Source organism: Siphateles boraxobius, unplaced genomic scaffold (assembly GCF_051911475.1).
Source record: "Siphateles boraxobius isolate OS27281-9 unplaced genomic scaffold, OSU_SipBor_1 20, whole genome shotgun sequence".
Classification (NCBI taxonomy): domain Eukaryota; kingdom Metazoa; phylum Chordata; class Actinopteri; order Cypriniformes; family Leuciscidae; genus Siphateles; species Siphateles boraxobius.
The window spans coordinates 18,647,982-18,662,642 of NW_027508811.1; the positions used below are offsets into that span (position 1 = coordinate 18,647,982).

At 36.5% G+C, this 14,661-nt stretch overlaps 1 protein-coding gene across 2 annotated transcripts in view; it reads right to left on the reverse strand.

The window, feature by feature from the left end:
- atrnl1a (attractin-like 1a) overlaps window positions 1–14,661 on the reverse strand; it is a 274,652-nt gene that overhangs the window by 108,730 nt on the left and 151,261 nt on the right. For both annotated transcript variants that reach the window (XM_077237252.1, XM_077237253.1), the window contains exons 23-25: window positions 11,658–11,752; window positions 9,827–9,905; window positions 8,858–9,015 (exon numbers count right to left, since the gene is read on the reverse strand). In XM_077237252.1, coding sequence (XP_077093367.1) covers window positions 8,858–9,015; window positions 9,827–9,905; window positions 11,658–11,752 — 332 coding nt within the window. The remainder of the gene's footprint in view (window positions 1–8,857; window positions 9,016–9,826; window positions 9,906–11,657; window positions 11,753–14,661) is intronic.

Here is a 14,661-nt window from a genome sequence, read left to right on the forward strand (position 1 = left end):
GGGAGGGTTTTTTTTTAAACCAAAATCATCCAGTTGCATATAGAGAATGTATAGTATTAACTTGACGGCAAAATAATTTAGTGAAATGTTAGACTACTAAAAAGTGTGCTGGACTATAAAGGAAGTTTGTGGAACACTGTGCCAGATGTCAGGGATGGCATAAGCATTACCCTAATTTCTCTTTTAACTTAAAAAAAGTGTGACGATATCAAAGGCCAACTTGTACTAAATGTTTTGATTTAATTTTGCATTAGCATCCAATTATCCCAAAAATGCTACCTTACACATCTAATTGACATTTAGCTCAGTCCAATGCAATGTGGAAGAAAAGTTTGGCAGGAAAAACACTATAGAAAAAGTTTAATGCAGGCAGACCCACTTTTATGAAACATTAAATCCGTCAAAAATATTTCTGCTAATGTACTAGAATGAAGCTGCACTTGCAAAGGCCTTGTGCATGTTACAAGATTGACGCTAACAGCAAATTAAACAATTTAGTGTCTTGTTTTGTGTTACGTTGTCGGCATAATGCTGAATACTTTACACTACCAATTGCAGACTACGGGCGTCAATCAGAAGCTATGATCTCAAATTGTACTTAAACTCATGCACATAGGTACATAAGATCAGATACTTTTTCAAAATGTAAGCAAACTATAAAGGACTTAATTACAAAATTATAATAATCATAATAATAATAAACCAAAAATACAGATGACATTATGGACTGAGGGACCATGTATTGTAAATTTATTAGAAGTACTAATGCAAAATTAAACTGGAAAGTAGAGTTCAGAAGCACATTGACCATCTAGAATGATCTGACATCTAGAAAAAACAGGAGGATTAGCTTTTTAGTGTTAGTTTAAAAGTGGACACCACAACACCATCATTGTACAGAGATCAGAGGCTAAGTGATTATTGAGTGCATGTGCTTTTTAAAGTTCAATACCACCTTTGAGCACCAAGAACCCTGAAGTTAGGCAAAACAGAGTCAGGGTGAATCAGAGGGTCTGTGAGGCCTGAAGGTAAAAGCAACTAAAACGCTTCTCTGAGAAGAATATCAAGAGCTGAGGTGATGACAGGACACTGCTAAACCAGCACTGGTCACTGAACAACATGCTGTTGCAAACATGCTGTTTGTGTTTGAGTGCAAGGGAAAGGATAAAAATAGATGTTCCTGTACCTTTCCCAAGAATATTTAAAGTGTTATAAAAAGTTAATGAGCATCATATCTGACTTCTTGAACTGGACGTGTGGGATAAAGGGATGCAAGCGAGAGAACGAGAGAGAGAGAGAGAGAGAGAGAGAGAGAGAGAGAGAGAGAGAGAGAGAGAGAGAGAGAGAGAGAGAGAGAGAGAGAGAGAGAGAGAGAGAGAGAGAGAGAGAGAGAGAATGAAGATCGGCAGTTCTGCAGATGGTACATTAACATATTCATGACAGAACCTAATGACTGCAGTGAGATATTAGTTGAATATTATGCACACCTACAATATTCAAATGAGCACCATATTTATAATCAGTCACATGCAAACATGTAGCTCACCTATATTATCTGAGGTGGGATCATATACACTCACAATAAACATCTGGCATCAAATCATCCCAAAATGTCAGGTTTTGGTGATCTAAGGCCTTGCATCTGCTTTTATATTTTATTGACACAACTGCTGAAGGAAAAACCTTAAAATGTTAATAAATCTGTACTAAAATATTGTGATCCAAAATTACACCGATTGAACACTTACTACATAAAACAAAACTTAATAAATATTTTTTTTCCTTGAACAACTAATTTATAAAAGTAAGTTTTATTATGGATGGTATGGTTTAAAATGACAAAAAAGAATGCATGTAATAACTTTAATTATAATTATAATTATTTAAATATTTAATTTTATATATATATATAAATATAAATATATATATATATATATATATATATATATATATATATATATATATATATATATATATATGTATGTATGTATATATATATATATATATATATATATATATATATATATATACATATACATAATTTAAACTAAGGTACTGATACAATAAAGCAAATATGTAACAGTTAATTCTGTCCTGTCAGTATTCACATCAGCACCACATTTGCTTTTTTTTCCCCTCATTCTCTCTCCATATAATGGTAAAGGAGAGAACAAGTGAGAACAGACAGAGCAAATGAAGTAATCTCTGCTGTCATGGCCTTCTCAGATTGTGGAGCACTGAGCACTTAGCTTTACCCATTCTCTTTCACCGCTATGAAAGCCAATCTGCTGTGATAAAGCTATCAACCGATATGGCACCACTGTGTTTCTGGCTAACCGTTTCATTTTACCCGTTATCCAAAGAGACTCGCTCATGTCAGAGATGGACAGAGGTTGAGGTAGACCACAAACTGCCTGTCAGAAATGAGATTACTAAAGGCATTCTATTTAATGATGTCTACTGGACTGGGGAAATTAAGAGATGTGTGTGGAGAAAATCAAATCACTCCCCATTCCTTGGTCCAGAATGGCTGCGACAAGATGGCCGTATAACACAGAAATCTATCTAATGCAGCAGCTCTGCTTCTGCCCACAATGAGACTATTATAAGAGCAGAATATTATAAATAGTTTTTAATTTACTTTAGTGGGAGTTATGTGCGACAAACTTCCGTATTGTGCAAAACAGGTTGTATTGCTTCCGGCTCATGTCTTTTGTATGTGCTTTGTTAAATATAGAGATGTTTTACTCAAGATGCCTTCAAAGGAGCAAGCAAAGATAAGCATAAACCCATGTCCATCGCATATGCAGATTGGTGCCTAAACTTTTTTTTTTTCTAAATCACAAACATCTAGATCTTTAAATTGAATAAAATGGCAACGATAAAAAATAACTAGCTAGGTTAGCTGATTACCATAAAAGTCAATTTTGCCGTCAGTTCGAACTCCGGTTAACATTTTCTCGGACAAGCGGATGCAATGAGACCTGTTTTAAAAAAAGGCTATTAAAGGTGCAATGTTTAATATTTCTAAGGATCTATTGACTGAAATGCAATATAATATCCATAACTATGTTTTCAGTGGTGTATAAAGACCTTGCATAATGAACTGTTATGTTTTTATTACCTTAGAATGAGACATTTATTTCTCCATAACCGTGGGCACCCCCTTCTATGGAGGCCGACATATTGTGTCGCCATGTTTCTATCGTAGCCGACAGCGAATAAGCGCTACAGAACGCGTTTCGTCACTACCTAGAAAAATAAGTTTTCAGTGGTGTAAAAAAACTTTTTCTTTCTATCTACTTACACCGCGGATCCCCTTACATTGAAATGCGCCGACATGTTTCCAGTGGTGGAATGTAGCGAAGTACAAATACTTCGTTACTTTACTTAAGTACATTTTTCACATATCTTTACTTTACTTAAGTAGAATCAATAGTGCATACTAATTACTTTTACTTCGTTACTTTTTGCAGCAATTATTATACTTTCTACTCCACTACATTTCTACAACGTTCTGTTACATTTTCGTTACATTTTCTGATCAGTTTTCCCCTGCCAAAACGCCATCCTGACCGTCCGTTCGTCACACATTTGTCTCACCAGTGAAGTTTGGTTGCCATATCAACCCGGTCGTGCAATTTATACGCGGAATTTTTTTTTACGTGCATGGGGTAGATAAATTTTTTTCATTGGTTGTTGCGTTAAATCTTACCCAGATACAATAGTACTATTTTCTGATTGGCTATTGTGTAGCTCGACGAACAACACCAGAGGAAACGCGCTTGATTCATGCCGGTTCCACAGTGCTATGAGAGCGGCGCGGCCAGAGTTTTGGGCGCTGCGGCATTTTAAATATATTACAAATAGTTATTCAGCGTGGAAATACAATGTGTGTCGGGAGAGCGTGACAAAAGACCGAAATGAGTGACCGTCACGCTCAATGCATGACACTTGAGAGCCCTGGGATTAGTATGGCAAGCCAAGAGGTTCAGAATTACGCCATAAATTAATCGCGTTTACAGCCAAACCCCGTCAAATTAAGCTTGATGTGTATATTGCCTAATTGCAAGCTTGTTCTGAAATGGTGACAAAAACTTAAACAATAACGGCTTTTCCATCATTATTGAACATCATTATAGGATTATTAGGTTGAATGAGTTAGGATTAACTGTTTTATTAATCATTAGAATATAGACATTAAGAGAATAAATTGTTATGCAAGTACTTTTACTTTTAATACTTAAAGTACATTTAAAATCAGGTACTTTTTACTTTTTACTTAAGTAGGGTTGTCATTGTGGTACTTCTACTTTCACTAAATAAAATATGTCTCTGGTTATTTGTACTTTTACTTAAGTACTGAGATTCAGTACTTCCTCCACCACTGCATGTTTCTACAGTAGCCCTAAACGGACAAACGAGTCTCGTTACTATGTTGCTCTTCGTGCAAGGAAGCAAGCTTAGTTCAGCGAATAAAACACTGACACAATGATGAACAAGTAACAATTTTATTCGCAACTCACATATAGTTTTACGGGAATAATTAAGTAAACATAATTTCTTAATTTATCCTTGTAAAGAAACCTCACTGCTGAACTGGCTACTCTCTGCTGTCTCAGACGATGTCATTTTCCTGTCGGCCACCGTAACTTTTGTTGGTTGCAATTCGTAACCTCACCACTAGATGCCGCTAAAAATCACACACCGCACCTTTAACTGATCTTTTTGAGATAATCCTTGTCACAGAAATGAAGGAAGAAAACGGAGGATAAAACAGAGGTGCATCAATAGTCTTAGTCTCAGAGATGCCCACAGAAAACTCCCACAGTCTCTCCACAGTGGCTGTTCACTTTACATGCTGGTCAAACTGTCTAATCTTGTCTAAATGGGCAGTTCTTTTCCAGCGTAAACTGCAAACTGGATTTTTGCAGTTAGATAAGACACTTAAGATGATATAGACCTCATTCACAGCAGCGCCATCTCTAATGTGTTTTTGGATTGTTCTGCTGACGAATCACTGCAAAAATATCTATACAAGAAATGTCAGAAGACCCAAAAAAAAAAAAACCTGTGAAAAAAGCTGTGGAAAATTATAAATGATCTAGGAGCTTTATACAGCTTTTTTACAGTGGATGCCATTGAAAACACGCTAAGTCTTTCCCTCACAGCCTCGGTGTCATACCTGTCATGGTGCTGCTCTGAATAAATTTTATTGACACTGATGTTGCGAAATACACTCATGTATAATGATTATGTAAACAGCAGTAGTCATGATTATGGTTTTATATTGTATAATGTTCAGCTATTGGCATAATCCAATTATTGACAATTAATGACAGTGGAGTCACTAGTCGTCTTCTGAATGACATTAAACTTGATTAATTTGTGATTAAAACCAGCCCAAAACAAGATATTAAACTTAAACACAATATTAGGTTAACTAAATATTCTTCTCATTTCCAAGCACTAAATAAAGGGGTGAGTAGAGCAGCTCTCTGTAGATGTGGACTGAAAATTACTGGAGGGGTGAGGTACAGGACCACAGTGACAAACTATAAGTCTGTTCCACTAGGATAGGCAAATCCCCTTGAGCTCTGCCCCCCAAACCAGCCCTCAGCTCTAAGCTGATGTCATCCTGAGACTGGAGTGATAACCCTGGGGGAGCAGAGCGAGGGCAGGAAATGCTGTCATCACCAGGGTAGCCTTTCCCATGCCGAGCAGATGAGCATTACACATGACTATCCTGATTCTCCTACTGTTACTCATTAATGAGTCTGAAGGACCGGGCGTATTTGATCTGGATTAAACCTGATAACCAGGTTACCTTACATCATGAGCACAGATTCATGATTAATAGGAAGAGATATAAATAATGGCAAGTATTAAGGCAAACCACATGTGGAAACAGTGCTGGGAATATGTGATTAAACCTTTTTTTTGTAGCAAACACAATAACAAATCCATTTATTTTTTATTTTTTAAAGATCTATTGGTTTTGGAAATGTGCGTGTATGTCAAGTAAAAGCATTGAAATGTTAAATGTAATGATTACATAATTTAATACATAATACATAATTTAATGACACATTTGATCAATTTAATGCATCAATGCTAAATAAAGTTTTTTTTGACCAAGTATTCATGCATTTACTTATTTGATTGAACTGGTGTGATCAACTCTTACAGACTGAACATGGGGTGAGATCTGTAATAAATGGATAATCTCTGCCAGAGTCTGACATGAAATAGATAAAGAGAATGAAAGGAGTGAGTGACTGCAAGCAGTGGAAAAGGGAAGACTGGTGGTGATGAATGCTGCACACAACTCCAACTGTGATACCAATCACTAGTATGTCAGCAGCTCACTTCAGTCACAGGGCTGACAGCGGCCTCTCATGCTTGCTTCTTCCTGTGTGTGTGTGTGTGTGTGTGTGTGTGTGTGTGTGTGTGTGTGTGTGTGTGTGTGTGTGTGTGTGTGTCTCTGCACATTGCCTGTGAACAATGTGCAGTGAGGGACACTACAGCCTTGACCTGCACTATTAAACCACATGAAGTATGAGACTACAAAAAATACTCTTTGTATTAGATATGCCCGCGACCACGCGTGACCTTGACTGACAGGCGTGAGCACACATGAGCCACAAGACACGACGAGTATAATAGAAAACACATTCAGAGTATTAGTCGCTGTCAATCTTTCAGTCTCACTTTGTATGAACAATATGAGCTTTTCATAAGCAAATACTGAAAGACACTGAGATGAAAGTAAGCGCAGCTTCGTCTCTTTCTCTAGTCTATAAAAGAGTAATTTAAAAGGAAGACGCAACATCGTTCACTGCGGCTGGCAGGAGGAAATATTATTTTCTCTTTATGCACCAAATAGGCCAATAAATCGGAGGGATAGATGATTTTATTTTGAAAGCAGTTTGACTGGATGTCCATCAGACGTGATGAAGGTCAGGGCCAGAGAAGCGGTTCTTCTCAGGTTACTCAGATCAGTCTATAGATGACTGTGGTAACTGGGCTCCTGATGAGGACAATTAAGGGCTCATGTTACTATCTCATCTATATGTGGGTATGGTAAAACTGCATTAATGGGAATGATTCACAGCCACAATCAATACATGACTGATACTAATAGGCCACAGTGCAGTTGCACTCTCACACAGGGCATAGCAGGATCTGACTGAGGGTTGCTGGGAAGACTGATGACTGTGTTGGCTTTGAAAAGCTTTGATGACTGTGTTGGCCCGATTACAAGCAGCATCACCTGTTCTGGGCAAAACTTGTACGTTTAATATGTAAGGCAGAGTGGGAATGGACCAGCAGAGTTCCTACACTTTTTGAGGGATATACCATTTAAATATTTGGGGTCAGTAAGAATTTTTAAGAAGTAGAAATTAGTTATTTTATTCAGTAAGAATATAATAAATTGATCAAAAGATTTCTATTTCAATGCTATTTTAACTTTCTATACAAATAATCCAGTAATAAAAAATAACTACGGTTTCCACAAAAATATTAAGCAGAACCTTTTTTTTCAACATTGATAATAATAAGAAACACTTCTTGAGCACCAAATCAGCATATTAGAATGATTTTGAAGGATCATGTGACACTAAAAATTGGAGTAAAGGAAGCTGACAATTCAGCTTTGCCATCACAGGAATAAATTACATTTTAAAATATATTCAGATTATTATAAAACTATTTCACAATATTTTTGTAGTATTGTATTTTTGATTTAAAAAGCCTGGTGAGCAGCATGGTAAAGGAAAGCATTTCAAAATCAATGTTCAATGTTCAAAAACATTTGCAACATTTAAATAAATTAGACTTTTTTACTTTTTTTATTTCCACGACTGTTCTAGTTGTTTGAATGAGTTGAGTCATTAAAATAATTTTATAGAGATTTGACTCACAAACTGCACATTTTAGATTCAACTGAATATTTGAGAGCAGGTCATAACTGGAAATATTCAACCTAGACATTGCCAAAACTTTTTAAAAATGTATTAGAGCCTTGATATTTTCAGTCTATACATGACTGTAGGAACCCTGTAAAAGCACATGAAGGCACATCAATTCATTGACACAAACCCCACAAACAATAACAAACATAAACTTGAAAATATGAAGTTTTACCAGTTAAACTAGATTTATCAGGTTATCTAAACAGAGAATGCAATGGACTCTTCTTTAGTTCATAGATGAGAATGCTGAGAGAATTAAGATATTTTATACAGTTTGTCAGCGCTTTTATAAAGCACTTCAAATAAAATTGATGAGCACAAAGCGGACTCATGGATCATTAAACATATTATTTTTGCATAACACAATTCATAATGGTTTATACTCTGTGCCCTATTTATACACGAGGCTTAGAGAGCTTGCCTTGAAATCAAAAACAAATTTCATGGATGATATTTACAGTAATTTGTTGTTGTGGTACATTATGATGAAGATATTGATGATCATGATGCTGTTTTGATCAAAGTCTGAACAAAAATGTAATCATTTTACAACTTTAAAATGCACTGTATATAATATATCAAAATAAAAAGCTCATCAGTCAACAGTTTGGCAGATAACAAGAAAAGCAGCTTCAAACTGAGGGATGGAGCTGAAACTAAACTTTTTTTAACTATATGCAAACGTATATAAAAATATTCATTCATGTATATCTAATAAGCCAGTTTGTGTGTATTAATCACTGAACACATAAAAATCACTATTTAAAAAATAGGTTTTATGCACTTTTTTTGACTTAATAAATAAGAAAAGGCTGTTTGGGGCTGGACTAAATCGAAGGCACACCTGGCTGAGGTAATAGAAATCAGGCATATGATCTTACCTGTATTTTGACTGGCCATGAAAAGTTGCTGACATAAACATGGAAAGTGATGTTGGGATTTGCCAGGAAGGAGAATGTCTCACAGGAGAAGCTGTCTCTGTACTCTTTGATGTTTGTCTTGGACACTATGGGGAATTCCTCCCCAGAGATCGTACCCGCTGCAGGGACACAAAACACAGAGTCAGCAAAGTGCACGTCAGCCAACAACAACATCAGCATACAAAATCCTCAGCATGATTAAAAATGGCATAAATGTTCTGATCAACCCTTCAACTATAAAACATCTGAATAATGCTATTCTAAGAAGCTGTACTCGAATGCCAACACGATTAATAGTGAAAGTATTAGAAAAATGCCTAGAAACTTCTTTAAGGGTTTGAACAGATTTAAGAGTTAATAGTGAATACATGGTCTATCATAATACAGTAAATCTCCAACCACAAATTAACATGAACATTAGTCAGTCTATATTGATGTTTCCCAGATGACCCATACAGAGACTGTTCCATTAAGTATGACAGAATAAAAAACTGATTTATTTTAGTTAATAGCAATTTATCACAATGCAAAATGTGACTTTTCCATTAACCACTCTTTTGAGCGGTTAAATATTTCTATAAATAAGTTTTCATGACAATGACACTTACACTCGAACACTATCTGTAATATTCTATTGACCATTGGGAGTCTGGTTTATCTGGGCCTACGGGACAATATTTAACACTTCTCCACATATCTGCTTGTCCTAGAGGTTTATTCAACAGCAACAAAACGAAAATCTTTTTCGCTTAGCATTTGCCTGTGCAAGAGCAATGCCTGTTTATCTTAATTAAAATCAAAAAGCATTTTATGAATGCCTTGACAATGGACTCACAGAGGTGTCCTATACTTACTATGTTCAGCCAGGACTATTTTACAAAGTAATTCTTTCTTTTGGGACTTATTACAATATTACATTAAATACTTTACCTGTTGAGCCAATAGACCACGTTATGTTGATGTTGAAATTGTTAGATGCATTAATTGACATATCGAGATTCTTGTTGGTCTGAAAAACAAACAACATGATGACAAAAAAATTAAATAGCTGATAATAAAGAGTTTACAATATATATATATATATATATATATATATATATATATATATATATATATATATTAGTGCTGTGCGTTAAACGCGTTATTAACGGCGTTAACGCAAACACATTTTAACGGCGTCAATTTTTTTATCGCGAGATTAACGCTCTTTTTGGCCTAGCCAACTTTGTATTTTTTTCAAATGTTGTTGCAACAACTAGTAACGTTGGAAAAACTACAACATCACACCGGATAGCTAGATCGTAAACAAAACAACAGGCACGTACTTTTTTGGGCTTGCGCGCCGGCCAAATAGTAGTAGGCTAACGTTACGTTTTGACTGGATGGCGCGAGCGCGAGACGCCGATTTAGAGTCGTGCACTCTCAACGCAATAGAGTGCGGCGCGGGACTAGATTTGATGGCCGAGTGCGAGGGCGGGCTCGAGCAGTAATGCACTCACTCTGTGTGCGGATACGGGAGAATAAAACGATTCGCGGGACTCCCGCAAACTAGAAATATCTATGAATAAAACATAAAAACTAATACATTTTTATTCATGTTGCAGAAAAGCAACAAGAACAACTAAAACAAAATAGAAACGATTTACAGGGCAGAGTCTTTTTATAACATGTTTGCAGCGTTGAGGGATGTAGCCAATCACAGACATATGTGTTGATTTCTTGAATGCAATGGCCAATCAGAAGCATTTAAAATAGACTCCCCTCACCGCTCAAAACAGACTTTTTGTTCAGTGCTGAATTCTGTATGCTGGCAAATCCTCAAATTATAACAAACAAAGTGTATATATTATGAAATATGCATTGTGCAGTCAGCTTCATTGATAATAACAGATGTGTGAGATTGCGATGAACTGATGTCAGCTTTTTAGGAATTATTAAGGGAGCGCACTTTGCGCGCATTCAGTCATGCCAAACCATGCACTCAGTAGCCTGCTTGCTTTTATGTTATAACAGTGGTTTGTGTGTTAATGCTTTAATAACAAATAATTTATCAGGAGCATTTATGCTTATGTGTATTGTGGCGACACGTAGGCGAAAGTATTTGGAGGTAGCCTACAAAAAAAAGAGTGTATTTGCGGGCGGGAGCGGGACAAAAATGTTGCGGGCGGGAGAAAGTAACATAGAAAGTAGTTGAGAACGTCAGTTAAAACGACCCACGTATTAAAAAAATGGACGGGTTTAAATCGGGCTCGGGCTCATAATTACAGTTTATGTGTCGGGCCGGGCCGGGCTCGGACACAATACGCACGGGCTCGGGTCGGGCTTGATTTTTTGGGCCCGATCTAAGCTCTACAATGGATGACTTCAGACAGAAGCACATGGATACCACAGCTAAGAACAAACTTACTGCTGATCCACTTTTCCATGTTGATAAGAGCATTAAAATTAGAAAAAATAATGAGACAAATAGAAATCAAGGGACATTTAGAATAGATAAAAATGTGCGATTAATCGCGAGTTAACTATGGCATTAATGCGATTAATCGCGATTAAATATTTTAATCGTTTGACAGCACTAATATATATACATATTTACAATAATGTGGACTGAAAAAAAAACAAGAAAAAAAGCCCAGCTTGTTGTAGGAAACTAGTCATATTGCATATGTTAAGAACACAAAATTTGGGCACTTTTTTGCAAACACACCAAGTTCAAAATCAAATACAACTTGTTGCAAACACATGATGCAAACTCACTGACCTCTTCCGGAGTCGCCATGAAGTTAATAGCTGTGTAATGCTGATCCTCCTCCTGAAGCAGACTAAAGGTGAACTGGTAGTCTATCAGGAGATTATCTAGTAAGGTGGGAGAAAAACAAAAACAAAACATAAATTGTATTTAGAATTTATGTCCAAGTGTTTCAGCATAAAAATCATTAGATTGGTTAACATATGAAAGTGATAGCTTGGCAAAAATTCTTCATGTTCATGTTATGTTGAAATCGCAACATCATGGCAATCACAGCAAATCTTCAAAGTTAAACACAAACTCTCGTTGGGAAAGAGAAGCAGTTGTGATATCAAGGACTTTATGACAGCTCGCATCTGCACGAGCAACTAAAGGTCACCTTGTCCGATCCAATTGTGAAGATGGCATATGATTAAATAGCAACAGACAGAGGAAGGCTGAGAACTGATTTGATTGTCCAGCGGGTCAAAATTAATATCGACTCTGCTGATGGAAGAAAACACAGAACTGTCATTGACATTATTCTGGATTCTAGTTATCATTTATGACCTTTTATAAATAGACAAAATTTTTAATAGATTTAAAGCACCTAAAGTGCCACTGTTGTGCCATTTCGAATATTACCTTTCATGTAGTGTGTAATACAACTGTTTGCAAATGTAAAAGGTCTGCAGTGTTTTTCAAAGATAAAAGTGCATGACCAACGTTATTGTCTCCTAAAAGAAATAATCGATTCTGAACTGCTGTAACGAGTCGTCAGCATTTCCAGTCTCACTTCCTGTTAGATACCTACGTAAAAATGTTTCAAATTTGCATAAAGCCAGACAAAGTTCTTCATTGGCTGCCCGTGAACGACGTCTACTTTGACCCGCTATCAAACACTGTAGTTGTAGCTGAGGCCTGAAAGAGTTTGGTTTGTGTTGACGACATGTCGAGAAGAAGCTGTTTTCAGCACTGCGAATCCACTGTATCAAGTGCTAAAGAAGCTTCCGCAGCTGAAATTCAGATGGTAATAGGTGTTTCGTTTCCGACATGCGCTGTAAGCAACAGACCAATCACAAGAGACTGGGCCGTATGACCAATAAGAGCAGAGTAGGCCCTAGGAAAGGAGGGGAGTAGAGAGAATGAATCTCGAACGAATCGTTTTCAAACTCTATGAGAAATTAGATTATGTACAATGTATATTATGAGACAATTAAAGTGTTTTTTTTTTACCTTTAAAATAGCATAATACAACACTTTAACAATTACAGTTTTTTCATAAGAAGTGTCATCTGGTGTGTGTGTGTGTGATTAGAGTTCAATTTATTGCAACCCAGTTGCTAATCTAACTCATCATGACCCTGAGCACACATCATCAACATTAAACATCCATTTCAAACCTCAAATGAGCAGCTGCAATCTAACAAACCGAGTCTGACTGTCTCTGACCCCTCGCCGATCCAAGAAAAACTTCCAGGCCTTGTTCAAAAGATGTTTATCTCTACATATCTGCACATGACGTAACAGAGGCACACAAAACCATAGCAGATTCACATAGATTCACTGGTACACATAGCAGATAGGGGATGTTCACAGAAAGCGAGCGAAACTAAAGGATATTAGGTTCAACAAATAGCCGTGTTCATTCTGAAACCGCAGGGAGATGGAGAATTACCACAGATCAGATCAAAGCATCCGTCTTGAGCTTATCTGTTCCTCTGACCACTCAGTACCCTCCGTTGTCACAGAAATAGAAAGATTATTGCTAGCTTTTTCTCTCCTTGTTCTTGCCCCAGGTACACAGCAAAGCTGTGTTTATCCCATAAGGGTCTTTGGCAAACTTCTGAGACTTTTTCTATTCCATGAAGGGGAAAAATAAGAGCAGAATATCAAAGAGGGAGATCAACAGGCTGTTTTGCGTAATGGGATATAGTACATGTAGTTATATCTATGGTGCTTGAGAGGACACTTAAAGCTACGTATTGCCCACTCTCTTACACTTCCTGCTGTGATGATAATACTTATGAGTGTGCATCTGTGTTCGCTTGCATGACTGCATGTATTTATATGTGTGCGTGAGTGAATGCATGTCAAGGAGTTCACAAAGCACAATGCAAATATGAAATGAACATAAATAACAATATGCTGTAATGGTTTCACTGCTTCCAACATTTTTGCTATAATTCGGTTATCATAAGCCGATTAATTGCACAAATTTAGCCAGTAAATCAAATTCCCAGAGAGTGAAATCATAGAACACTAAATAATGTGGTTATTTTGTGGTCATTTAATCAAACGAAATTGTATGAAAACATGTGCTACTATTCTATTTCAGAGGAATGGAATTATTAACATATGAGGTTATTAACCTTATTTGAACTCCAGTATATTTTCATCATCATCTGATAAAATTAAACATACATAAGAAGCCAAGAGAAGACGTTCTGATTACAACCGACAACAACATCATCGTCTTATGACGTGCTCTGGTTGCGAAACGCACACATTTATTTACAATACATAATTCAATAAAGCATTACAGGAATCTCAAATAACACTCTCATCAAGCCAAAGTGCAATTTCCTCTAAGCATCCTGTAGAACACATTTCATTTCCAAGTTCAGAGATCTGAAATGAAGCAATAACAAAAAGCCATCCCTGGCAAACAGGATCTAGGTATTTTATTTAATGTCTTCTACCATAAACGTTATCATCCTCAATTCTGGAACACCTTGCTGGCGGTAATGATAACAGCAGAGAGTTCGGGACATCTGGAGTCATCTTTTTTAGAAGCAGGAAAGAAAATGGCACACTGCCCTTAAATAAGTTGAAACTAAATATACACTGGTTCGCACGGTCCTTTTGAATGCAATGAGCTGAAATGAAGTACCAAAAATAGTTTTTTTGCACTGAAGACAACCATGTATGCATAACAAAAGCACATGATTTAGCTTACCATATTATATAAGGTAAGATGTTCATGTTTACAAATTATTTAGAAGAAATGATAAAGCTAAATGTTTTTTGATCACGT